This window comes from Curcuma longa, chromosome 2 (genome assembly GCF_044706935.1).
Source record: "Curcuma longa cultivar G26 ecotype Majalengka, Jawa Barat chromosome 2, ITB_CL_G26_1.1, whole genome shotgun sequence".
Lineage (NCBI taxonomy): Eukaryota > Viridiplantae > Streptophyta > Magnoliopsida > Zingiberales > Zingiberaceae > Curcuma > Curcuma longa.
This window is the reverse complement of record NC_133862.1, coordinates 5865177-5890859: the sequence shown is the minus strand read 5'-3', so window position 1 is coordinate 5890859 and position 25683 is coordinate 5865177. Positions and strand designations below refer to the sequence as shown.

Here is a 25683-nt window from a genome sequence, read left to right as displayed (position 1 = left end):
TACCCGCTCTGTGATTCGTCCGTATGGGGGCCCATATAAGATCCAATACGGGAAACGCGTGTGGGTTTGAATAGCTGGGAGAACCGTTTTCCACAAGGAGGACTTTTCACTTTAGCCTCTTATTTGTTAATAATAACAATTAACTCCTTCAAACTTACTGGGATAGGGTATAAATGTAATATGCAAATTTAATTTGGACCGTTTGGGAAAAAAGAATCGAAGCTGGGATAATTTTAAATCTCGGCTGCCGAAGAACCCTAATTCCTTCCTCAAACTTTCTCGATTTTTATCTCGCAGAGAACGGAGCCCTTCCCGATTCGCTACGATGTCTCAGGTGCTTTACCTTTCTACTTGTTGATTGGATTTTCGCTTCTCTTTATTTATGCATCCTTTCTCTGCTGCATCGTTTTCTGTCCTCGAAGTTATGCGTTCCTCGATTTCCTTACTCGCTTGCTTGTGCCCACGTTTTCAATGATGTGGACAATTGATTTTGGAGTTTTGCAGTTCCAGATTCGCGCGGATTATACAAGTAGTGAGTCTATTTCGGATGTTCCTCTTTTTGTTTGTTTTCAATGCTGGATCTTAGAGTTAGTCGAGTGGTTTCGACTTTTTCTATGGAATTATTTATCCAGTAATTCCAGACTTTCTAATGGATCTTAGTCTTCCTTTTTTATGAGATAATTTCCCACTGAATTGATGCAACCATCAGAGATGGCTGTCTCTCGGTGACGCGAAGCTTGATCTGATCGTAAGATCCCCAATTTTTCCTCTTTTCTAGGGGTGCACAGAAAAGCATTGGTGGAGGCTTACGTAGCGGTTGAAAATTGGTCTGATTAGTTTGCAATGAAATTCCGGAAGTTATTTGTTGCGGTTTTTTTTCTATGGGTTCCAATGAATGGCGCTGTTTTCACTGTAGTAATATATGTGTCATTGATGGGCATATATTCTTTGAGCTGAGTTTGAAGCTATCAGGGAAATGATTAGATGGACAGATAAAATGCTTATTTCCCTTTGTGTGAAAAGTCATTTTTCTTGTGCCTTTTGCTCTTTTTGCAGGTTGATAACCGGAACCCATCTGCTGGCAAGAGGGCCAGAACCGATGGTATGAACTTCTATTTCATCTGGGATTCAAAATAGTTATGTGATCATTGCTAAATTTGTTAATCACTAGAATTACAGAACTTTTCTAAATTTTCATTTTACATTTTAAGGTGGTCGACGAGAAGATGATTGGACTTGTCCTAGTTGTGGTAATGTTAATTTCTCATTTAGGACAACCTGCAATATGCGCAATTGTACTCAGCCAAGACCTGCAGACCATAATGGGGTAAGGCTTACCCACAAAATGTCTCAGTTCTTAACAAACATATTGTATATATGTATATATTACAATTAGCTGTATGGTAAATGTGCATGTAAATGCAATGCACTACATGTTGTAAGTGTTAAATCTTTTTGTTTTATCTGAAGAAAATGTTGATGGGGATTTGAATGGGGCTTGTGTGTCATGTTCTTTTACTTTATTCATTTGTTAATTTCTTTTAGTGTTTTATCTGATCAAGCACATGGTTCAAGAAAATTTGCGTGTGTTAATTTTAAAATGTTTGCTGACACTATGTCAAGTTTTCAGGCTCAGTTCCTTCTTTTCCTTTTTTTTCTTGGAAAAATTTCTATTTCCATACTTACATGCTGCTTTTATCAATATCCAGAAGTTTGCACCAAAGTCTATGCAAGCTCCTCCACCTTATGCTCCAGCAAGTTATGTGGGTTATGGTACTCCATCTTCTATGTATCTTCGCACTCCACCATATGGATCTTCTCTTTTCAGTGGTCATCCATTGCCTCCATATGACATGCCTTTCTCTGGAGGTTCTGCTTACCTGTATGAGTATGGTAATCGCCTTTCTGTAGGGAGTCCGTATGGTCCTTTACATCTGTCTGGTCCTTATTCCACTGGACCTATGATGGGAACAGGTACTAATTTTTGGCATTGAATTTAGTGTATGTATATATTAGCAAATTTAAACATCTTTTGAGCATGGATTATTTACCTTATGTGTGAAAAATACAGTTCTATTTTAGAGTAGTTTATGTTGGGAATTCCATTTTGTTATGAATTTTCACCACTTACCTTCAATTGGAAATCCGTTTGATGTTCCTTTTTCATATCTTATTTTAGGCATCATTTGGATGCCAGATGGCTGTTCATCCACATTTAAGATTTGTCACAGCTTCTGCACTTTCATTGATGTTTTATGCTTTTTTTGACTACCTTCTTATTTTTTAGGTGGTGGGTATGGTATGCCACCACCTATGGTCGATAGGTATGGCTTGGGTCTGCGTGTTGACCATGGTCCAATGGTAAGTTGAACTAGAAATATTTTTGTAGTTTATGAATTTATTTCCTTCTCTAGTTGTTTCCTTTGGTTTTTTTTTTTGGATTACATGTCATTAGCCTCATTTACTGATAATGCCTTATATTTTCAACCTTCCCTTTTATTGGAGCTGCAAAATTATTTATAATGTAGGGTTAGCATAGTTAAATAAATTCTCTCTAGTGTTTTCTTGTATTACACTCAATTACTTAACTATTATAGAAAATTTCTACAGGGACCTAGATCTGGAGCATATCCTGAAGAGAGTTCACAGAAGAAGAATGCAGGTTAGTTGTTGAGTTGTTCTTTTCTTTTTTCCTTCTCATTTTCAGCTTACAGATAAAACATCATTATTACTTTTTTTTCATATAATATAGGTGAAGGACGCGAGAATGATTGGAAATGCCCAAATTGTGGCAACAATAATTTCTCATTTCGAACTGTCTGTAACATGAGGAAGTGTAACACCCCGAGGCCTGGAAGCCAGGTTAGAACACTTTGCAGCTCATCTCCATTTCTTATTCGAAGATGGCTGTTTGATTTTTTTCTTTTTTGTTGATGATATCCTTTTAAAGTCAAATTAGCTTCTTTTTTTTTTTTTTTGCTCCCCCTGTTTGATACTATTGATGTTACTATAAATGCTCTCTTAGTTCTCGTAGTGTGCTATCACTTCTATGCACGCTCGTGTGTGTGTGCGCATGCTTTTTTGCTTGCTTATCCTTTTTCATAAACAAAACATTGGGTGAAGTTATTAATTCAATATTATTTCTCGTTTCGTAGGATTTTTTTTTTTCTGCCATTCATATTATCTTTGTGCATCTGACCTCAGATACTTCTCCCTGTTGGGAGTAGCTATTTTTTAGCTGGACTATGATAAAACCTGGAGATGCACATGGTCAATTGACTGGTATTCAGCTAGATATATGAAAGTGGAATGTTGAACTTTTGATTTTTATTATGTCAATTTAAATGGATGAAATTGATTAACCAGTCAACCATGTGTGCTCTTGTATTACTGGCGTCAAAATAATATATCTGCTAATTTTTCTATCATAAATAAACTAATTGGTTAGTTTGGTATTAGAAAAAGGGCATACAACAGTTAATGAACCTCTACCATCATACCTTTTGTACATTACCATCACAATCATACCAAAAACCATACAATCCATAATCATACTTTCTAGATAAAACAAAATTACAAAATATCAATTTAATCATACTTTCTAGATAAAACAAAATTACAAAATATCAATTTAACTGCATTGTTTTGGACTGTATATATAAAATCTATAGAGTAAAATCAGATATCTTCATTGTGGTTGTTCATTTAATTGGTTGAAGTTAGCTAAAATAATACACATCAAACTCTTTTCTGTGTAACAATCATAGGCTTTAGTTACTAGTGTTTGCTGCCAGAGAAGTTCTTTGTTTTCAAGCTCCACTTTACTTTCTTTTTCTTTCTTTTGAATACTCTCTTCTTGCTTTATGATGAAATCTGATATTATTTATGAGCATTTACTGATCTCTCTGGTTTTCTCCTTTTTACAATTTCATCCAGGGTTCCAAAACAGAAAATGCAAAAGGTTCAAGTAAGTTTGATCTCTGTGCTCTTATTTCAGCATTGCCTTCCTGTTGTTCATTTTGATCACATTGTAAACAAAAATGAAATGTTTTTGAAAAGGACAATGTTTCCATGTTTAATATCTCATTGTAGTCAAAACAGAATGGCAATAGGAACTTCTTCAGTCATACCTTTGACTAATCCTTTGCTCTATGTACATTTTATTTGGGCCTTCCACTTGCAACATATTTCTGATCCTTTTTGGTTCTCATTGCAGAACCAAAAATGCCAGAGGGCAGTTGGAAGTGTGAAAAGTGCAACAACATAAACTATCCATTCCGAACCAAGTGTAACCGACAAAATTGTGGTGCAGAAAAGCCATCAGAATCACATTCTCCAGGGCCATCATCCAATGAGGATGATCAGGTTCGTTGTTGTAAATACGTGTACTTGTCTCTTATGTTCACCTTGTGTGATAATTCTCGCATATCTGAATTTCAGGAAATATTCTCTTGTATTCTCTTACAAGAAATCAATATTTGTAGAGCAATATATTCTATTAACTTCTTGTTTCACTATCTCTTGCATCTGTTAATTTGTCATGTCGTTGTTACAGTGAGTCCTAGGACTATTATGTGGGTCGAGAAGGTTCAAAGTCATCGTCAGCGTCGCACACTTGATTGTATATGGTCAGTTGTGTCTTATAGTTGCGGCCATCCATATGAGTTTCTCCACCCTTGATCTGAGTCGAGGATATAGTAAGGTTAACATTTTTGCAAGTTTGCATCTGGTATCCTGGCTTGTATTGGTCTTTCATGAAAATATTTACATACCTAGCCTGGTCCAGTTATGGTACGTGCTTGTCGGTTCAACTGGTTAATGTTTCATAAGAACCTCTGTTTAGTTCAGTTCTGTTGTGTTGAATTGTTTCTGAGATCCTCTAGCAACTAATATTATCTGGATGGTACTCCTTTGTTTGCTTTATGACATCTGGAGTTGTGGTTATGGTCTTCCTAGATTTCCATAGATTTCCATATGTCGTATGTTCGCGATATCAAGGGCTTCTAACTTTCGATATCTACGAGCAAGATATTGTTTTCTTTGTGTTCCTTCAAAGTCTATTTTGATGTTTCTCGAGGATTCATAGTAAAGGAGTCAAATTTTACTAATGTATTGTTACAAAAGTCTTCAGTATCTCATCAAAGTGTTTCAAGTAAACTCCTTAAGAATGGTTCGTAGACTGTGCTAATAGTTTGTTCATCCGTATCTTCTTCGATAATTCTACCGGCTATGTTTATAAGCAACAATGCGTAGCTTCCGAATAATCTTTGCATTCGGTTTCGATTGGATTAACTTCGGGTTTTCCAATCGGGTGTTCTATTGTGGTCAGTGTGACTGATGAAAATAGGAATTGCAAAGCTACACTGAAGATGAACTGCATTTTATTCAAATGTTTTGTAAGTTTATTGTCTGAATCGTCAAATGCTTGAGTAGGGCTGGCTCTCTCATGAAAGACCTGACCTGGTTTGATTCTCAATATTTGAATTTCTCTTCATCAATTTTAGCCTTGGAAATGAATAAATATAAATTTAATCTTTGAAATTCCAAGAAAATAAGTAAGGGGGAAGTAAATGAATAAACAACATCAAATGATGGTACCAGTAACAACAGACCAAGAGATACTCAAATGATATTATTAAAGAACTTGTCATAGAGCATTATGTAATATCTTTCCTGTTTCTTTTTCTGAAGAAAAAAGAAGGTATGCTCGCTTGATGAAGCCATCGCTTGTACAAAGTAGGAAATCTTTTGAAATAAAACAATCTAAATGAGTTACGAGTGAAGTTATTAAACATGATTTCCCTTCGCAATGAGTGGGTAGTCAAATGTTGCCCTTAGGCATAGCTGAGTTAGTCGGGATATTTCATAAAGTAAGAGTTGAATTTTGATGAAGCTGAGCAATATCTTTCTCCGTAGTGGTTGATTATAATTTTTTGATTTACATTCTCATAGATGGTCGTGGAACCGACCGTGTATTGGAGTGATGAATTTCATTTTTTATTGAAGAAGGATAGTCGGATGTTAGTCAAGCATAGTTGGTAAATTATCATAATAAACAAGGGTCGAATTTCTATTGTATAATCATATGCTCCCTGAGCATCCCACATGGGAGCAAATTGTGTGGGATGCTGAGGGAATTTCATATGTGAGAGTGGCACAGAGTAATATATTATAAAATAATATAATGATGTGGGTGCTAAAAACAAAAAATATTAGTTGTTATTATCATTGCTCATTCAACATCCGTTGTAGTCTAGTTGGTTAGGATATTCGGCTCTCACCCGAAAGACCCGGGTTCGAGTCCCGGCAACAGAATTTTTTTTTTATATTTTATTTTTGTGTTTGATTGTGAACCATGTAATTATATAATCTCCTTGCCATGTAATTATATATCCTCTCCTCCTCCTTCCTAAATCTAACTTCCATGTCATTTCATCAACCATGTTTCTTTCCTTTTAGTTTTTCTTCTGTTTTTCTAGATTCATTCGACGAAGAAATAATAACAAGATTTGTTCCCAACACTCTGGAAAACGCAAGATTTAGACCGTCTGCAAAAAGGTTCGCCCGTGAGCATCAATGGTGGGTGCAAATTGGAGGCTTCTGTTTGAGGATACAAAAACAAGTCACACCAATAATCTCCAAACCACTGAAACAAACACCGCGAGCAGCCAGGCAGCCCCACAATCCCTCACTCCGTTCAACTTCCCCGGCATTGCCGAATCCGCCATGATCATGATCTCGAACCTGCAAGTTCCGGTCGACGGATCCTTTTCCGTCACCGTCGCCAGGTTCGAAAATCCGCACGCGACATCATCCTGGTCGTTCTTCTGGTAGTAGTTATTGAACGCATACGATATGTTGCCTTGCTCATCCAGATCCCCACATGATGTTTTGTAGCCAAGGGCCGTGCAGTCGGCGTTTGCGCAAGCGTAGCTGATGCTCGGAGCTATCCTGGAATCGTCGGTCGTCACGGCCGGCTTCAGGACGCACCATTTCTTGTCTAGATACTGGATGTTTTGTGCCTGAATCAGGGCTCCGGTCTTCGTCGTGCCGAGATTGAGTTGGTATTTTGGCAGTCCATCATAAGTGAAAACACCCCAGTGCCTCTCAAAATTCCCTGGTTGGATGCTCTTTTCATCTTCGTCGACCAAACTGAAAAGGTATGCATCGATCGGGCCTGGCCTCATCGGCGTGCCTTGCCCCATGGAGATATGATTCATGAATCCCTGATTGAATCGTTGAGCATTCTGAGGGTTCGCGTTCATGTCCCCGTCTGTCGGCCAGCCAATCTCTCCGACTACGACAGGGAGATTGCCGTAACCATTCTTTTGCAGGGCCCAAATGAGAGTGTCATGATTGGCATCGAACATGTTCGTGTAGCTGGTCGTGCCATCGACCACCGGCGTAGAATTTCCATCGAAGAAAGCATAATCCATCGGGAAGTTTGGATCGCTGTAGAGGCTGATGAAAGGGTAGATGTTCACCGTGAAGGGGGCCGCATTGTCGCTGAGGAACTTGATGATGGCGAGCATGAGATCATGGATATCAGACCGGAAATCTCCATCAGATGGTCGACCACTGGGCGATCCGTAAACGTCAGCGTTGAGAGGGACAGTGACTTTAACCTGGCTGCCCACACCAGCTTTGATGAGAGCTCTTTGGATGTTTTGGAGGGCTGGAAATGTAGTTTGGAGAAAGCTTCCATTGTAGGTCTCCAAGAAAGGTTCATTTCCGACCGCAACATACCTTTCAACACAAAACAGGTTTTCGTGTAAGATACAGAACAGAGTCCACTATGCTTTCTAGAGCAATTCGAGTATTTTATGCCGCGTTTTAGGAGACTGGATTATCGATAGAACTCTAACTCTCTTGTTCTATGGACTCTAGTTTTTTGACACTAAGGCTCCACTCTTCCAAACAAACAACAAAACAAGGATACTAGCATTGCGACTCAAAATTTCACAATGTTGTCTGACCTTAAGATCTCGCACGATCTAACTGCAGGTGCATAGGTACTCAAACTAGTATTTGTAGCAAGGAAGTTCAATCGCGATGAAACACGAACTAGACAAGAAAAGGCTAGCTAACTAGAAGGCAAGAACATCCAAGTTAGTGAAAAGATGGAAGCTTAAGTTACAAGGATCATGAGGTAGGTTCTCAACAACTAGTACATAAAATTGTTTAATGAATAACGAGTTCGAAAATGGCACCTGATAGGCTATTCGATATCCACTCATCAGTGATTTGTCTTTCCAATTGAAGCTATAAGCAAATCTCAATCTAAGATATCAGCTTTGCGACTCAAAATTTCACAATGTTGTCTGAACTTAAGATCTCATAATGTCTAACTTAAGCAACTCAAACTAGTATTTGTAGCAAGGAAGTTCGATCTCGATGAAACATGAACTAGACAAGAAAAAGATGGAAGCTTAAGGTACAAGCATCATGAGGTAGGTTCTCAACAACTAGTAGATAACTTGTTTAATGAATAATAAGTTCGAAAATGGCACCTATAAGGTTTCTTCCAAGTAAATTGTTTTAATGAATCGAGTAAAATAGCAATCATCACCAACTATTCGATATCCACTCATCAGTGATTTGTCTTTCCAATTGAAGCTATAAGCAAATCTCAATCAAAGAAACTCTAATGAGATTGCAGTTTAGACCTTCGCCAAGGTATAAAGACCATTCGATGACTAATCTTGGAGAATTTGTGTCCTTACACATGCATTTCACTCTTCCAATTGTTAAAATCCCCATACCACTCAAAGTTGGATCACATAGATAAAGACACTATAAGGTTTCTTCCAAGTAAATTGTTTTAATGAACATCGAGTTCAAAAATGGCACCTAATAGGAAATCAGTGAATAGCAATCACCAACTATTCGATATCCACTCATCAGTGATTTGTCTTTCCAATTGAAGCTATAAGCAAATCTCAATCAAAGAAACTCTAATGAGATTGCAGTTTAGATCTTCGCCAAGGTAAAAAGACCATTCGATGACTAATCTTGGAGAATTTGTATCCTTATACATGCATTTCACCCTTCCAATTGTTAAAATCCCATACCACTCAAAGTTGGATCACATAGATAAAGACACTATAAGGTTTCTTCCATGAAAATTGTTTTAATGAACATCGAGTTCGAAAATGGCATCTAATAGGAAATCAGTGAATAGCAATCACCAACTATTCGGAATCCACTCATCAGTGATTTGTCTTTCCAATTGAAGCTATAAGCAAATCTCAATCAAAGAAACTCTAATGAGATCGCAGTTTAGATCTTCGCCAAGGTATAAAGATCATTCGATGACTAATCTCGGAGAATTTGTGTTTCCGATAGCGGAATAAAGAGACTATAAGGTTTCTTCTAAGTAAAACATGGATCAGGAGTATAGAACTTGCAGCAATTATAGCAAGAAATGGCAAAATCTAGACAAGAAAAGCTACCTGATGTTGACTCCATCATTGATGTAAGCTGAGACATTGCTCGATACCCAGTTCTGTGCCGCCTTCGAGCTCGAGGCCAACAGGGCGAGCATATCGTTCGGGATGCCGACCATAACCTCCAGCCCACTCTTCCCCAGCGCGCCCATCGTCCCTGCGTCGGCATCAAACAGCTTCACCTTCTGAAACCCATTGTCCCTGAGCAACCGAACCACTGTGCTGGGGGGCAGAGGGTGGCTTGTCTGTGTGCCCCAGTTAGCTCCGATGCCCCCTACAGAGGCCACCAAGCAAAGCCAGAAGAAAACCCTAAAACTCAGAGAAAACCCCTCCATCCTCCCCCGAAATCCAGGGTTAGGGTTTCTACCGAAACAAACCCAAAAAAAAAGGTGAGCTTTGGGGGCGCAACACCCGACGCCGCTCCCATCCGACAAACCCTAGGCCAAAACGTACTCTGAAAACAACTTCTTCAGCAAATCACCCCAAAAAAAACAACTTTTTGCAGAGAGAGAGAGAGAGAGAGAGAGAGCAAAGGCATCATCACTTTTAAGGCGTGTGAAGAAGGAAACACCATACCAGACATGGAAGCTGATGAGTCAACAACTGGGGCAGCTCGTTGAGCTTAGAGATCCATCCAGGAGATGTGCTTGCTAATAAAGATTGATTCTTGGCAGGGCAGCAGAGCAGAGCAGAGAGCAGCGAGGAGTAGCCAGAGCAGACAGTGGGCATTAATGGAAGCCCAAGAAAGAGACAGATGGAAGGGAGATCGATATTGAATACGACAACAACATGAAAGAGTGGACTTTCGTACAAGGAAGCAAGAAAAGAGTTGACCATTGATTTGATTGTCCCAATCTTTTTTTTTTTGGTTTTTTTAACCAACTAATCCTGTAGATCTATTGAATAAATTTAAAATAAAATTTATATAAAATATTTTTATTATTTTAATAAAAATTATTAGATAAAAAGTCAAATGACAACTCACTCTGATACTACGAGGATATATAATTATTACCTTCGGGATATAATTGAATTGATTACGATAGAATATAATTATTGAAGTGAATAAAGATCGAATTTTGATAAAGTCAAGGCAATGTTCTCCTCCGTCATAGCAAACTGCAGCTTCTCAATTTATCTCCTCATAGATGATCATGAGCCAGATCGTGTAGGGTCGATTTGTATAGGACTGTTGGAATGACAAGTTCTACCTTTTGTTGAAGAGAATATATAATTGTCCCGGAATATGATTGAGTTAGTTACTATAATGAGACTTATTTAAGTGGGCAAAAATCGAATTTCGATTAAACCGAGATAATATCCTCCCTGTAGTGGTCGGTTGTAGTTTTCAGATTTACTTCCTTACATGTAATCGTGAGATTGATCTTGTAGGACCGTTAGGGTGGTAAATTTCACCTTTTATTGAAGATGATATATAATTGTCCCTGGAATATGATTGAGTTAGTTATTATGGGCAGACTTACTTAAGTGGGCAAGGTCGAATTTTGATGAAGCCAAGAGAATGCCTTCCTCGTAGTGGTCAGTTATAGCTTTCCAATTTACCTCCTTATAGATGATCATGAGATTGATTGTATAGAACCGCTGAAGTGGCAGATTCCACCTTTTACTGAAATGAAGAAGATAATAATTACTCAATTATTCTTCATTATTATTATTATTTATTTAATTTCTGAATCAATTAGATATATTATAGTAATTATAAAATCATAATTATTATAATATAAAAAATAATAAAAAATATATTATAATAATTATAAAATTATAAATATTATAATATGTTCTATTAATTTAATATTTAGATTATGATAATAATATATAACAATATTAAAAAATATTTGATAATTATATAAGATTGAATACTAAAATGGGGCACAACTCTCTTTTACTCTTGTTCAATTTAAAATATAATTTATATAAAAAATTCTTTGTTTGGCAATAGTTTAAAAAAATTGACTATATTGAATCAATTTTAGTAAATTTACAAAAAAATGCAGTTTAATCCCTTTTAAAAACAATAATTAGCCTTGTTTAATTTATTACCAACGGGTAATCTCGAATACGTCCCTCAAAATTTAGTAAATTATTTTAAGGCATTCTCTGATATTTTTCTGGAGAATAATTTAATAGCAAAAAATAAAATTACTGTGCGGTTTTTTTATTATTAATGGAATTTAGAAGTATTTTTTTAAATTTTATTTAGATGCAAAAATTCTGTGAAATTTTAGAAATTACCCTTTGTTTCAAACACATAGGTTATCGGGTCGGGTTCGGATCCGATTCTTGGTCCGTTGACTAAGGACCCGGAATCCCAGCTAATTCCCACGTGCGCGAACAGAGAAATAGAGTACTGATACGATAAGAAACGGCCTCCACTTTCCCTTCCACCTCTTTCTGGACAAGGCGACTAGGCGAGAGGAGCGGCTGGTGAGCGCATCGATGGGTCTCTTCGAGGCGCAGAGCAAGGTGACCTCCAGCGATCGGTCCGAGATCGAGTCCGTGAAGACTTCGGCGGAGGGAACCCCCAATTTCTCCCTCAAAGACTCCGCCGTCACCGCCTCTGAGACCGGCATCAGGTACTGGATACTTGGACTTGGAAGGTTGGGATTTTGCCTATTTTGACTCAAATTCAGTGGAAAATTACTATTTTTGTGGTCAAGTTCAGCTTTTGGGGTCGGGACAATGAGAGGGGTTTGTGATTTCTTGTTGTTGTGAATATAATTTTAGAGAAGTTGGGGGATTTGTGGAATTTGTTCGACCCTAAATGGTGAGAATTGGGGGAATTCTGTTATTCTTGCCTCTCTGTGAAATTTGTGAAAAGAACGACCCAGATAGTGAGAAATTGACTCGTTAATTTTCTGGATCTGACAATTGTATGTGGTATAATCGGCGAAAGTTTCTTGTTTGGCGCTTTTTAATTGTTTAGGTCAACGCTCAGTTGTTTAATTGAACGATTCTTTAGGAACTTTCCGACGACGATGGCAAAGCAAAACCCCCCGGCAGCATCGCAGCTCATCATGTTCTATGGCGGATCCGTGAGTGTGTATGACGCCGTTTCTCCAGAAAAAGTAAGCCTTTTTGTTGTATCATATTTGTATCAGAAGGTCTTGATCTAATTGTTCAGCTGGATGCTGAAACAGGCACAAGCTATCATGCTCATTGCTGCAGCCACGGCAGTGGCCTCGAGAGCTTCTGCCAATAAAACTGCTTCTGTGGCTGCTGCCACCAAGGCCCCAGCCGTAGTTGGTTCAGATGCTGCTGCTAAAGCTGCACAGTCACCGGCTGCGCCAGTGCTCACAAGAACTCTGTCATTTCTCAGCTCTTCAGCTTCGGCGGAAGGTGCGCTAGTGAAACAACCCCAGCTTGCTTCTAATTCGAGTAGTTCTCTCAGCAAGCTGCAAGCTGGTCGTCTGCTTCTTCCTTGGCTGAAGAATGAAGAAATTGTTTTCTTCTGTATATGCTTTAAATCAAATATTCCTTTAATCATTTCCTTTCATACTTCTCCAGAACTCCCTATTGCTAGGAGGCACTCACTTCAACGCTTCTTGGAGAAGCGTCGTGACAGGTAAACAAGAACATACAAAATGTTCTTTAGGGATAATTTCTTCCTTTCTTGTTCATTTCATCTGTTCTTTTTTTTTTCACTAAATCACAGTTTTATATTGCTTCTCTTCATCTTGTTTTGTTCTATATTTTCACATAAAAGTGTATCATGAGAAATCATACACAACTTGGTTTTCTAAATAAGGAGTCACTCTTTCTCTTTGATTTAAGGTGATATTTTCATTTGGATTTATTTATTTTTGTGCCTTTTCTTTTGCAATATAATTGGCTTCTCAGCTTAAATAACTTTGCTCTCTTAGTTAAGTTGGTAATTAGTAGGTAACATACCAATATACTTAGTTTAGCCCTTCAGTTGCAACTATAGTTCAACAATCTTGACTCCATGAAGATGCTGATTTTAACTTGGTTAATATTTTGATTTAAACTACTCTAGGTGAGATTAGGGAGACGGTCTTTCCCGTTAGTTCATCTATTGGAGTAAATCTAGAGTATGGTTTATGTACACTCAGAAGCCGACCTTCACAATATTCGTCCCTAGTGGGATTCAAACCCTGATCTTTTTAGTTGTTCCTTTGAATGCATTATCACTGGACTACACCCGTGGGGGCAAAAATGTATCCTCGAGGTCTTATTTTCTTCCTCTTGAAGTTGGCATAATTTAGTTGTCTTTTTTGGGAACAATGATGCATGATGCGATTATAGTATAATTCTATTAGTTTTGCATTAATATTATAAATTTCAAGTTCTATAATTCTTTCGTTTTGCATTAATATATATATATACTTTTATTATGATTTTATGTTTCTTTCACCGACATTGTTCTATCTTGCGGATTGCAACAGTTATGTTTGTTTTATACTTCTATCCTTATCAAATAACCCAAAAGTAAGCTTTTGTAGAGTGTTATGTGTGTTTTTAGAAGTTCAGACTACTGCCAAAGTTGTTAGATTCCTAAAGAAGTTCAGGAGTTAAATCACAAACTTGTTATTTTTGGCAACATACCGCTGTGTGCCATGGATCCCAGCTAATGATGTCTTTGATCGGTCAAGTAGCTTCCCATTAAATATTTCCTGCTAGCTAGTGATATGAGAATACAAATGAAGTATGAGCATCAAAGTATAGTAGCTATGATACCGATAGCTTTGGATTTTAATGGCAGGATTTTCTCAAGTGCACGACTGTGCTTGCCTTACAGGTATGGTCCCACATTCATCAGTCTGGACCAACACCGTTACGTATCTGAGAAGATGTATACTTAGATTGATAATATAGCTCACTACAGTTGTAACATTCCTACGATTCTTCTGAGTATTTCGGGACTGGGTTTCACCAAGTCCTTGTAGGTTCATGACTATTATCCCGAACTTGCTGCGTGTGCCCTGCTCACTGAGTGATCTTAACCTATCAAAACTTTACTGATATCTTTCTACTGCTTGATCAGGGTGGTGAGCAAAGCCCCTTACGCTTCATCAAAGCCATTGGACACTGCAGAAATGGCATCTGAAGCACAGACTCAGCTCATATGACCGACCGACCGACCGACCACTCTCAAATCCACGTCTGCAGTTAACTGGTATCTTATATGCTTGTTGTAATTTACCACTGCTACTACTCTTAATTTGTAGAAGAACCATGTTCTGTTATGGTCTGTTGTCTGTATTCTGTCCAAAGGCGTAATCTTGGGCTAAAGATTGTTCACAAACTTAGCTATATCAACTTGCTCCCTGAACCTTTTTTATGCTGTAAAATCAAACAATATTTATGATATTTGTCTGTGAAAGGCCTCTTCTTTTAGAGCCATAGAATCTTACAATGTGTAATTTTGGGAATTTCATTGAGAAACAGTAGGGGATAAAATTAGGTTTTCCCTTGACCTTTGAATAAATTACTGAATCCAGATACTTCACAAATTCTCTTAATCCTATTTCCTGAGCTGTATCTGAAGTTTGCTTGCAGACATAAACTCACTTTTTCCTATACAAGAATGAGATTTATTGTGAAGAAATGAAAGCCTGACCTCTCACAATGCATCAACTGATGAAACAAAACCTTAATCCTTCTAACCTTGTGTGTTGGACCACCTCCATGAATGATATTCATCACATAATGATAGTGTTGACACACACGAATGACATTTACGGTATCGAAAACCATGAATTCTGTGTTTCACCAAGCTTCTTGGAGACATTTGTGGGGATTGGCATAGTAGTAGTCCTCTTCCTTTGGTCTGTCGGGTATCACCACTCTTCTGGTAGGCCTTCACCGGCGATCAGCTCTACTAAGACCTTTCGATCTAACATGATGGTCTTCTTGAACCCCAAGTATCTGCAAATTGTCAACCAGAGAGATCTTAGAGAAATCAAACTTTAGTTTTAGCACTTTTCATTCTTGAACCCCACGTTGTCACTGCCATTCCTAAATATAAACACAATATAAGTTTCATATCAGAACTCAGGAAAGTGGATCAACTTGAATGTTTGATCAGGTAACATAATTGTGTTTCAAAGCCTGCACAGAAGAATCTTGTTATATACCAGCAAGAACATTGGACGATGAAGTGGCTCTTTAGCTTCGACATATCTAGGATACACTAGATGAAGTAGAGAGAACATGAACATTAACTAAACAACAATGATGTTGAAAATGCAACATAGGTTAGCTAAAGTCCAAATGGTTAATCAGTCACAAGGATATCCTCTATGGAACCTGACAAGAACTTGAACATGAATGGTAGCAAGTTTATGGTCAATCCTACCATGGAACCTGAAACTGATACTTGCCTTGATGAGTTATCATAGAACTGAAGTAGGAAGTTGCACAAGGTACCACATCCGTGAAGTCAATTGGACTTGATAGTGTCACAAAAAGTATAATAACTACTACTTAACAATGATCAAGCAACCAAATTGATCTTGCTGCAAATACTTGGATCCAAGAAACCAAGATGAGTGTCTTGGAAATCAGAACTAAAAGGAACTATTTTTTTCCTCCAGTATATGCAGCTACAATTATCAAAGAAAACTAAGTAATTGAAGGCAAGCAAAGAAAGATGGCCCTAAGAATCAAGAGAAGTGGAAAGAACACTCACTTTTGGGGGGATGAACGAACTTCTTAACGATGGCAGAGGTGGATTGTTGGCCTTGGATTGGTACATCGGAGGGGGAAGAGCAAGATGGCCGGCCGTTCCAGACACCGTGGTCGTCATCCGGATCATCCACACCTTGAACTTGGATCTGCTCTTTAATCTCTCCGCGTCCCCTCGCCATAAGGTTTCAGGCCGTGATGCCTCTCTCCTCTGCTCTCAGATCCCACAACCCTCTCAAGACGCCACAACCAACGAATCCAAAATGCTCTGCTTCCAACACTTGAAAAAAAGCCGCTGCCAAACTCCTCTTTTCCACTCCATGCGGCTTAGCACAAGGAATCCACGCCGGAAAAATCACCTGATATACCTTCTAATAAACCCTAAATTTCCATCTCAGGCTCAGAATTTGGATTCTAGCCAGCTAATCCTCCAAACTTGCATTACTTTCCACTTTTTTTTTTGAAAAATAATGACAAAATCCAACCTTTCCATCCTTTAAGCCACCTCAAGTCCTCAACCATGGTTTACGCCGCGACCATCAATCAAAGCCGCCAAAGGAGCCTCCTGCCGCAAAAATCCACGCGAACCGCGGAGACGTGGCCACAAGAGGCCACATTTTTTTCGTAATTGAGACGAGGAATCAGGAAGCGAGTCCGGCGACGGCTACCGGAGACTCCGAGATCGTGGAGGAAGGAGAAGAGCGAGGTCGATCGAAGCGGAGGAGCAAGAGAGGCGTTTTATAGAGGATGAAACTTGAAAGTGAGGAGATTATTAAAAAACAATTAATTAAGATTTTAAAAAAATAAAAAATAAACAATTATTTAGTAGTTTTCTATATTATTATTTTTTATAATTTTCTTTTTTTCCTTTTTCTTTATCAAATTATGAGTTGAAGTTAAAAGTTTTATTTCATATTCTTAATTGGAGGTTTTTAAAATGGTTTGATAACGAGTTTAAGTTTAAAAAATGATTTGGTTTTAATGGTTTACTTTGTTTTTTAATCAGGTGGCTAGGTTTCACTTAACTAATTTTGAAAGTTTTTCTTCACTCTATCGGATAAATTTAAAATATAATTTATATCCACCTAGAAATAGATTTCTATGATAATTATCCTAGTTAAAATTTAAATTTAAATTTTTAATTATTTTTTAAGTTGAAACATTCGGAAGTAATTCAGGCATCTCACACATTCAATCATCCCACACACTCAGTCACAAACGAATATTGTGCACGGCATCCCTTATATATATACGAATCTGATATTCTACATGCTTATTTGTGCATGTAAGGTGCAGAATAAAAGAGTCTAAATGCTCAAAAGAAATAGGAATATTTATTTATTTACGGTTAAACTATTTAAGATTTTTCTATAAATGGCCATTGTTAGGATTAACATAAGTTAAAGTCTATATTTATAAGAAAATTGATACACTACATGAAAATGCAACATAATACAGTACACTGTATGGATGTGGGATCCACTGTATGGATGTGAGATCCATGTCTATAATGTGTCATGTTGCATTTTTTTATTGTGTTTTCATGTAGTATATCATTGCTCTATTTATAATTTATATAACTATTAATCACTTGAAAAATGGTACGCTATATGAAAAATATAACATGAAACTTAATATGACACACTCAACTGCATGGATGTGGACCCCATTGTATAGATGTAAGACCTATTATATGAAGTGTATCATATTAAATTTCATGTTACATTTTTCATGTAGTATATCATTGTTCTAATCACTTATTAGATGTAAATCAAAGTCACATTGATAAATTCAAAACTTTGGGGGCTAAATTATAATTATACACGCGATTTGCATACGTCAGCATTGTTTTGTGTCTTTGTTTTGGCCTCACTTGACCGTTCAAAAATTTCAAATCCCTTTCCGTTGCGCCAGTTTTCGCTTCGTCCGCGATTAGGGTTTCGGCTATCAAAGCATTCCCCTTCCGATCTCGATCTGCCCAGGCCTCATGTCGAGATGGAGATCAAACGGGGGGACTCCGATGTCTCCGTCGTCGATCCGAGGCCGAGATGACGGCCAGGCGTCAGCTTGAATCTTTTTTTTTCTTCCGTTTCGGATCTGCTGGAACCGAGGCCGAGATGACGCCGATCGAGCAACTCTTCAAGATAATCTTCGACCGCAAGTGCCGGATCGAGTCCCAGCTGAGGCAGCAGAAGGAGTCGTATGCCGAATCCCTCGCCTACAGCCTTCTCGCCGACGGCAAACAGCCTCCTTCTTGGCTTTTGGAATCTCAGAACGGTAATTCTCTCTTTATTTATCGCTTTATTTTTTTTTGTGTGTGTTTGTGGGTGGTGGATGGGTGGGGGGTTAAGGAGTTAAACTTTCAAATTTGGGATGATATCAAATGTCATGAGAAGAAGTATAAATCAATTCTGCTCACTCCCAGCATAATTATACATGAAAAAAGGAACAAAATGCCATAGCCAGAGGTATCTGTTTTGGACTAGACCTTTATGAAACCACTAAGATCCTTAAATAACGACATAGCGTGAATCTAGGGTTCCATTTCGTAGGAACAGTTCCAGATTACATTATGTTACAGGTTTCAGTTTACCTTTTTCAGTAACTGATTAGCAGACTTGTATAACGTATCTGCCAAACCTTGGGGAATAGTAAATAACACTTTATTTTATTGAAAAGTAAATTTGAGGATGCAATTTTGAAGGAATATTCCAGGTGATTAAAATTAATCACCTTGCAGTTTGATCAAAAAGTATTGAAGTATTTCGTCTCTTCATCATCATGAAGATAACGTATGTGGTGATTGGTAAAGAACATGTGAGTAACTCTAGTAAGAACCATATTGATTTTTAAATTACACCAACTTGAATGGGCTATTGGCATTTTATGTGATGATTGGTTCAAACCATGTATATACTTCTAGTTAAAGCCACATGGATTTTTATCCACTAGTAGATTTATTCTAGGTCTACATGGGGAATTGATATCGTGGCATGGGAATTAGATCCAGATACCTAACTGCTTGAAATAAGCATGCAGTGGCTAGTATTCATTTTTTGTTTTTGTTTTGTGATGTGCTAGCTTGAATGTTTTATAATGCTCCAGCTTGAATGAGCTCTTGACATTTTAGCATTTAGTTATCTTCTTGTTATCATCTCACATAATTATTTTGTTTTGTTACAGAGTTGAGCAGTGAGCATTTTGCTCCTGGAATCTCATTTCCTATTCCCACTCCTTCAGCACGTGATGTTTGCATTTCTAAGGAGTATATTAATAAAGAACATACTGATGTAGCTACAATTACCAGTCACCAAAAAGATGATCAAAGAGATTGTGACATCATATGCTCTGAAGTTGTTGAGGATTCACCAGTATCTGGCCCTGTTGTAAGTATCCAATGTGGCTGGTCAAAGCAAAAGGACACCAAGGAGAATCTTAATGGAACAAAACAGATTGCTAATTTTGGAGACGAGGTGACTGTTGAAGGAAACACTAGGAGAATAACTAGGTCAATGGCTACAATTTCAATGTCTGCTCATACTGTAGAACCTTCATTTACTAGGAACTCACTTTCTCTTCATAGTAAAGTTGGTGATAAAGTAGCTTCATCTGAATCACCTATGGAATGCAATCCTTGTAGAATAATTAGGTCAAAGCAAAAGGAACCTGAGGAGTATCTTAATGGAACAAAACAGATTGCTAATTTTGGAGACGAGGTGACTATTGAAGGCAATGCTAGGAGAATAACTATGTCAATGGCTAGTTCTTTGATTTCTGATCATGCTATAGAACCATCATTTACTAGTAACTCTCTTGCTCTTCATAGTAAAGTTGGTGATAAAGCAGCTTCATCTGGGTCACCTTTAGAACACAATCCACGAAGAATAACTAGGTCATTGGCTGCATCCTTGATTTCTGATCATGCTCTAGAATTATCAGTTGCAAAGAGCTCATTTGCTCTTCAAAGCAAAGTTGCTCACAAAGCATCTCCATCTAGATCACTTGATTGTCCTGGGAACATTCTACAGCTATCAAGTTCTTCAGAATATTTAAGGGCAAATCCTCATGATCCTGAGGGAAAGATTCACTCTAGATCTTGTGAAACTTCACATGATCTAGCTACAGTTTCCTGTGGGATGGCATGCACCAATGATTCTGATCTGAAACAATCTGTTAGAAGCTTAATGGACACAAAAGAAGATAATTACATGACTATGGTTGAGGATAAATCTGCCTGCAACCTAAATGTAGCACCACATGATCTTTACATTGATTATTCTGTATTACTGGGAGGTGATACTTGCCTAGAATCTGAAGAGACAGAGTTTGCTACACACAATGTTTGTTGTAGCACAGTTGCCAACCCCATTTTGATTGTTCATGATGTAGGAAATGGAGGAAGGTTGACTGCAACTTCTGATTCAACTCAACCAGCATCTGGTGTTCCATCACTAAATCAGTCATCAGAACATAGATACTCATTGAGAAGTTTGAGTAGGGATGGGAAGGTACTTTCTTATTCAGACCCTGATGGGTCTAGTAACATAACTAGTTCAAAAAGATCACGAAATTTGGCAGCAAAATCATGTGAAATATCATGGCCTAAAAAGAGAAAATTGAATTGCTACTCAGATAGTATCCTGGCCACTACTCCGAGAATAAGGCTTCATCAGCTTATGCCTGCACAGGAAGGTAACTGTTATAGCAGCAAGAGAAGTTTAGATAGTGCATCATTTGAAGAAATACAGAAGACAACATCTCCTGTTGGATCCATGTTGAACTATGAAGAAGTAAAGGCTGTCTCTGGGAGCCACTTGGAAGAATTTCATCAAATGCAAAATCAGTGTGAGAGAAAGGTACTGAAATCTCTTTTCATTATACATAAACTTGAAAAACTCAAGATTAAGCCTCTACACCATACTAATTATACTTTATTTTTGCAGTAGTTTGTAGCTTAAGAGAAATTAGGGAGATCCAAAATCACTTTCAAGAATGATCTCTTATGATTAATATCTGTTAGAATTGTTTTCTTGACCTACCGAAGTTTGTATGCTTGAAACTTTTCATTGCCTCTCCGGCTTGGGTTTCCTGAGTTTCTTTTTGCAAAATAGGTTTAAATATCAATTAGACAGCACCAGACTACCAAATTTCACAACAAATAGATGTGATTATGAAATTCATGATCTATATTCTTTGTTGCAGGTTTTCTGTTTACCTCTCTTGACCTCTCTTATTCTTCTGACATATTCAACCTTGTCAGGTGAACTCTTGCTCCAAAAGTACGGACCAACTGCCAGATACTTGTTTGCCAAATCAGAGCACAAATGTTTTTCCTTCTCTCAATCTGGCAGATGAATCCAGGACTTTTATAGCAAATGGAATTTGCAACAGAGGTTCACCAATTTGTATATTAGAAGAATCTGAACCTCCTGGAAATGATGCCCATGATGGAATGGATAGTTCAGCGACTAATGTTGATTACTGTGATCTACGGTCTATAGAGAATCAAGAAATTGGTCCTCTTGAGAAGGATTTACAAACCTATTCAAGTGTTAGGAATGATTTGGTGAATAATAATGAGTTCATACCAGAATATGAAGGATTTAGTATAGGCATATCCCCCCCTACACTGGGAAATGATGCTTACTCCAATTCTGGGTTTCCTCCTCTCTCTTTAAATATCCAAACGAGTAGTTTAACAAGTCTGGTTACACCTACAACTTCTCCATTAGGATACTCTAAAATCAATAAAATTCCTGATGTTTTTCAATCATTGCCTAATGGGGTCTTGGGGAACATGAACTTAAATGACCCCTTTTGTCTTCATAATGATTATGGAAATCTATTTAGGACAAATGAACATGCCAAAGCATCTCTACACAGTAGTTTAGAGTCAGTTATTGACTTTTCATTTATGGATAGTTCGTATTCTCATAGTGCATCATCTTCTGGTGATACATTTGATTGGGCATCCAGTAAACCTCCTCTGACACCACCAATTGGAAGCTCCAGCTTGAGAAGAGTTTCAGGGAAAAGTGGTTCTGGTTCACAAACATTGGTTACTAATCCTGAACTTGTGTGCTTCCGAATTGATGAAGATTCTACCACTTTGGAGGATAATGAGCATTCAAATGAATTAGGCATCTCTGATAAGGGAACTTGCTCAAAAGAAATCAAACCTCTTGATGATCGAGAGCCACTTAAAGACATATCATCAGCATATAGAAATACACAAAATTCCTGTCCTCTCACCAAGGTTATTCCAGGAAATAGAAGTCTTCAATCCTTGGATACAAAATTCTCTTATGGAACCGAAATTAATGTTCATTCATCCCTGGGAAGCTCTTATAGTTGCAGCACTGATCAGATGGGAGACATTGAGAATCAATGCTTTTCTGTCAATGGGGATAAAGATAGGAACATTGCTAAATCTTTGAGTAACAGGTCTAGTGAACCTGAATTAAATACAAAAAAATTGGGGAGAAATCGAAGCCAAGCAAGCATACAAAAGGGATATAAGCCAAATAATATTGTCTCCAATGTATCCTCTTTCATCCCAATGATTAAGAAACAGCAGCAAGCAACAACAACAAAAGGTAATTTATCTCTCACTTTGTTTTTCTCTCTTGACTTTTTCACCAGCATCAAGCACAATTTCCTTGATATATGTTTGAGTGCATTTTTTTTTTTTTTTTTTAAAATTTGTTAGAAGAGTCTAAGTTACTATAACAGAAGCTTTTCTTTATACTCTTACTTATGAACAGTATTAGTAATGGGAAATTCTTCAATAGTTTCAACATTTATGAAAAATGATAATTTGAATTGTCTTGGTAAAAGTGTCTATATTGGTATTACATCAATCTTAAAATGATGCAGAAAGTACAAGACTTTAGATATGTACATTAACAGTTTGCTATGTTTACAGTAAGGACTCGTGTGGACCAGTGCAATGCTAACAAATATGCTACATTTTGATGTCCACTAAGTGCTGATGAGGTACTTCAAATACTGTAGTTGTAGTAGTTGGTGTGCATAGTATCTACCTATCATGCCAAGAGTAAGACCAAACCAACTTGATAAAATGTTAATGCTGGTTGGTTGGAATAGCCATGCCAATTCTTCTGCATTTAGTTCACATAAAAATGGTAGACTTCTAAAATTCTATGATAAAAGTACAATAGTTTACCTATCTTATGAGAAAATTATATTATAGATTGACTACATAAATATTATTTTCATAGTAAAGTTTTTCTTTATTCAACTTATAATTCTCTTTTGTGTATGGAAGCCATTTGATTGCATTTGGATTTGCTCAAACCACTTCCTCTGTGTATAAGGTACTGCAAACAATGTTGTGACGGTTACAGCCTACAGCCCTATACAATGTTGGAAGCCATTTGGTTGCATTTGGATTTGTAGTTGATTGTTTCAGTTTTGTATTTAAAAAAGTGCTATGCCTGCAGACCTATACAATATATGCGTTCTTCACCCTTCTTTTTGGCTTATTTTAGTAATTTTTGCCTCACTGGTAGTTAATTTAAGGTAGTGACTGCCCTCTGCTCGAATGCACAAAAGTCCCTTCATCTCAATGCTTCTATTACTCTGTAGGAAAGAAAGAAATTAAAGTGAAAGCCCTAGAGGCTGCTGAGGCTGCAAAGCGTCTTGAAGAAAAAAGGCAAAATGAACGGGAAATACGAAAAGCAGCAGCAAAGCTTGAACGTGAAAGGTTAGAGCAGGAGAAGCAACTAAAACAAAAACAAACGGAGGAAAAAAGAAGAAAGGAAGCAGAACGGTTGGAGCACGAGAAACAACTCAAGCAAAAACAACTGGAGGAGGATAAAAGAAGAAAGGAAACTGAAATTGCAGCTAGGAAGAGGCAACGAGAAGAAGAAGATCGGAAGGAAAGAGAAAGAAAAAAAAGATGCAATGAAGAAGCTCGGAAATTACAAAGAGAACAGGAAGACAGGTTACGTGCGAGTAAAGAAGTGAAAGAACTTCGATTTAAAGCTCCAGTAAGATTTTATAAGCTATGGGCATCCCTATGCCCAGATTTTCCTGGACACTTAGGTAGTCTTGTACTAAATTATTTTATCGTCATAGGTTGATGAGGGAAAGAAGAAAGGTCTAATGCAAGAGCCTAAGCAACCTTTGAAATCGAAAGAAGTTCCTGGGTCTACAAAAACCAATGAAGTGGATCCAACTGCCACCAAGGTAATGCTCGATACCAATGCCAATTAATTTTTACTTCAATTAAATAAACAACATATGCTAATCTTTCTATATAAATCTTAAACATGCTTATAAGTTGAAACCCATTAATTCTTTTTAACGTTATGCTACTTCATTCCCTAGAAAGTGTATACATACATGTATCAGTAAATTCGTGCCTTTATGCATTTGTCTTGCCTGATTGGCATAGTCCATTCGTATTTTATTTTTCATATATTTTCCTCTTTTTATTTGCTAACCACGACAAGTTGGATTTATCAGGCTACTAAATAACTGAATACTTTTGCCCACCATCTTATTATACACTCGTGTCTCTACTTCTGATATCAGACATCTTATCATTTCCCCCCTCTTATTTATCCAAATCTTGTTAATGTAGGTGACTACCAGCTCAAACATCGCTAAAGGAATAATTCAAGACAGATTGTCTACTAACAAAGAAAATCAAGATTGTGAGTCATATGAAATATCTCCATATAAAGATTCGGATAATGATGAGGACGGAGCAGACGAAAGCTTGCGAAGAAGGAAAAAGTACATTCCATCTTGGGCCAGGTAAGCATGCACTTATATAAATGTTTTGAATGGATATTGATAAGGAGCTAAATTTTGAAAAAGAGTCTCTCCTACAATAAAAATGCTGGAAAAGAGTTCAAATGGTGTCTAGCAGACCATGTTTTTCTGCTTCTTGCTTCTTTTTTTTCCTGTTGCTGCAGATGCTACCTTGTTTTTCTTTTCTGCAAATCTGATAGCGTGGTCTATCTTATTCTTGCATCATTTTTTGTTTCTCAAAATATTTTTTTCCATTTTTTTTTACAAAATGCAAACTCAAACTATCAACTTGATTGCTGCAGAGGAGATCCCCTGGAAAAAATTTTGCTCGGACAGCAAGACACCAATCCATTCGACATTTTCTACCGTAAGAACTCCTTCAGCTTAAACCAAGGTACACGATTAAGATCTTGCCTTTGCCACTGCAACCAAACGAGTTAAATCTAACTGATGATATTTTGTTATACCCTGTGCAGTTCTATGCCCACCAGTTGCTCGACGGTGGCCTCTCTGACACGGTGGTAGCCACTCATTGCTATGTTCATTTTTTTTGAACGGGGAAAATTATCCTATGCGATGTGCCTTGATACGAACATTCGACAAGAAAAATCTTCTGATGATTAAATTGTTTAGTATTTATGTTGAAGGATCACAGATTTAGATTCTCTCTTTTATCCAAGAACACCAACTAAACTTGAATTGGTACTGTGACAACTGCACTCCCTTGAGCAAATCCACAACGGATTGAATTTATGAATCCAATGATGAGTTTAAAAATTAGTAAATGCTT

The 25683-nt window shown here is 37.4% G+C and overlaps 4 protein-coding genes and 1 non-coding gene across 7 annotated transcripts; 4 read left to right on the top strand and 1 right to left on the bottom strand.

The window, feature by feature from the left end:
* The first annotated feature begins 274 nt into the window (after window positions 1-274).
* Window positions 275-4923, top strand: LOC141821248 (ranBP2-type zinc finger protein At1g67325). The gene is made up of 10 exons (XM_074708654.1): window positions 275-334; window positions 1057-1102; window positions 1212-1327; window positions 1710-1974; window positions 2288-2361; window positions 2611-2662; window positions 2753-2862; window positions 3937-3967; window positions 4217-4365; window positions 4556-4923. Exons 1-10 carry the CDS (start codon window positions 326-328, stop codon window positions 4556-4558), a joined length of 855 nt encoding a protein of 284 aa, XP_074564755.1. The 5' UTR covers window positions 275-325; the 3' UTR covers window positions 4559-4923.
* A 1319-nt stretch (window positions 4924-6242) lies between these two features.
* Window positions 6243-6315, top strand: TRNAE-CUC (transfer RNA glutamic acid (anticodon CUC)). Its single transcript has one exon. It is a non-coding gene; the product is annotated as a tRNA-Glu (tRNA).
* A 214-nt stretch (window positions 6316-6529) lies between these two features.
* On the bottom strand, window positions 6530-10173 carry LOC141821158 (glucan endo-1,3-beta-glucosidase 6-like). Of its 2 annotated transcripts, XM_074708539.1 has the most exons (3): window positions 10023-10173; window positions 9453-9900; window positions 6530-7746 (listed from the first exon to the last, which is right to left on the bottom strand). In XM_074708539.1, the coding sequence occupies exons 2-3, from the start codon at window positions 9779-9781 to the stop codon at window positions 6624-6626; spliced, it is 1452 nt and encodes a 483-aa protein (XP_074564640.1). In that variant the 5' UTR covers window positions 9782-9900; window positions 10023-10173; the 3' UTR covers window positions 6530-6623. The 2 variants fall into 2 exon arrangements, with proteins under 2 accessions (XP_074564640.1, XP_074564639.1); XM_074708538.1 differs by having other exon boundaries at window positions 9453-10173.
* A 1672-nt stretch (window positions 10174-11845) lies between these two features.
* Window positions 11846-14822, top strand: LOC141822119 (protein TIFY 3-like). Of its 2 annotated transcripts, none has more exons than XM_074709545.1 (5): window positions 11846-12040; window positions 12427-12532; window positions 12605-12803; window positions 12972-13029; window positions 14470-14822. In XM_074709545.1, the coding sequence occupies exons 1-5, from the start codon at window positions 11904-11906 to the stop codon at window positions 14552-14554; spliced, it is 585 nt and encodes a 194-aa protein (XP_074565646.1). In that variant the 5' UTR covers window positions 11846-11903; the 3' UTR covers window positions 14555-14822. The 2 variants fall into 2 exon arrangements, with proteins under 2 accessions (XP_074565646.1, XP_074565645.1); XM_074709544.1 differs by having other exon boundaries at window positions 12605-12869.
* Window positions 14823-18081: 3259 nt separating this feature from the next.
* LOC141821483 (uncharacterized) lies at window positions 18082-25407 on the top strand. The gene is made up of 8 exons (XM_074708902.1): window positions 18082-18389; window positions 19296-20965; window positions 21361-22708; window positions 23721-24124; window positions 24213-24323; window positions 24721-24896; window positions 25196-25287; window positions 25370-25407. The coding sequence occupies exons 1-8, from the start codon at window positions 18161-18163 to the stop codon at window positions 25405-25407; spliced, it is 4068 nt and encodes a 1355-aa protein (XP_074565003.1). The 5' UTR covers window positions 18082-18160.
* Window positions 25408-25683: the final 276 nt, after the last annotated feature.

Excerpts from the sequence above, each read along its gene's own strand:
- LOC141821248 (XM_074708654.1), top strand. Across the intron at positions 1,975-2,287 it reads TGGACCTATGATGGGAACAG|GTGGTGGGTATGGTATGCCA; the intron begins GTACTAATTTTT and ends CTTATTTTTTAG. Across the intron at positions 2,362-2,610 it reads GTGTTGACCATGGTCCAATG|GGACCTAGATCTGGAGCATA; the intron begins GTAAGTTGAACT and ends AAATTTCTACAG.
- LOC141821158 (XM_074708538.1), bottom strand. The coding sequence starts at position 9,781 with ATGGAGGGGTTTTCTCTGAGTTTTAGGGTTTTCTTCTGGCTTTGCTTG. Across the intron at positions 7,747-9,452 it reads AATGATGGAGTCAACATCAG|GTATGTTGCGGTCGGAAATG; the intron begins GTAGCTTTTCTT and ends TTGTGTTGAAAG.
- LOC141822119 (XM_074709544.1), top strand. The coding sequence starts at position 11,904 with ATGGGTCTCTTCGAGGCGCAGAGCAAGGTGACCTCCAGCGATCGGTCC. Across the intron at positions 12,533-12,604 it reads ACGCCGTTTCTCCAGAAAAA|GCACAAGCTATCATGCTCAT; the intron begins GTAAGCCTTTTT and ends ATGCTGAAACAG. Across the intron at positions 12,870-12,971 it reads TCTCAGCAAGCTGCAAGCTG|AACTCCCTATTGCTAGGAGG; the intron begins GTCGTCTGCTTC and ends ATACTTCTCCAG.
- LOC141821483 (XM_074708902.1), top strand. The coding sequence starts at position 18,161 with ATGACGGCCAGGCGTCAGCTTGAATCTTTTTTTTTCTTCCGTTTCGGA. Across the intron at positions 24,125-24,212 it reads AACTTCGATTTAAAGCTCCA|GTTGATGAGGGAAAGAAGAA; the intron begins GTAAGATTTTAT and ends TTATCGTCATAG. Across the intron at positions 24,324-24,720 it reads TGGATCCAACTGCCACCAAG|GTGACTACCAGCTCAAACAT; the intron begins GTAATGCTCGAT and ends TTGTTAATGTAG.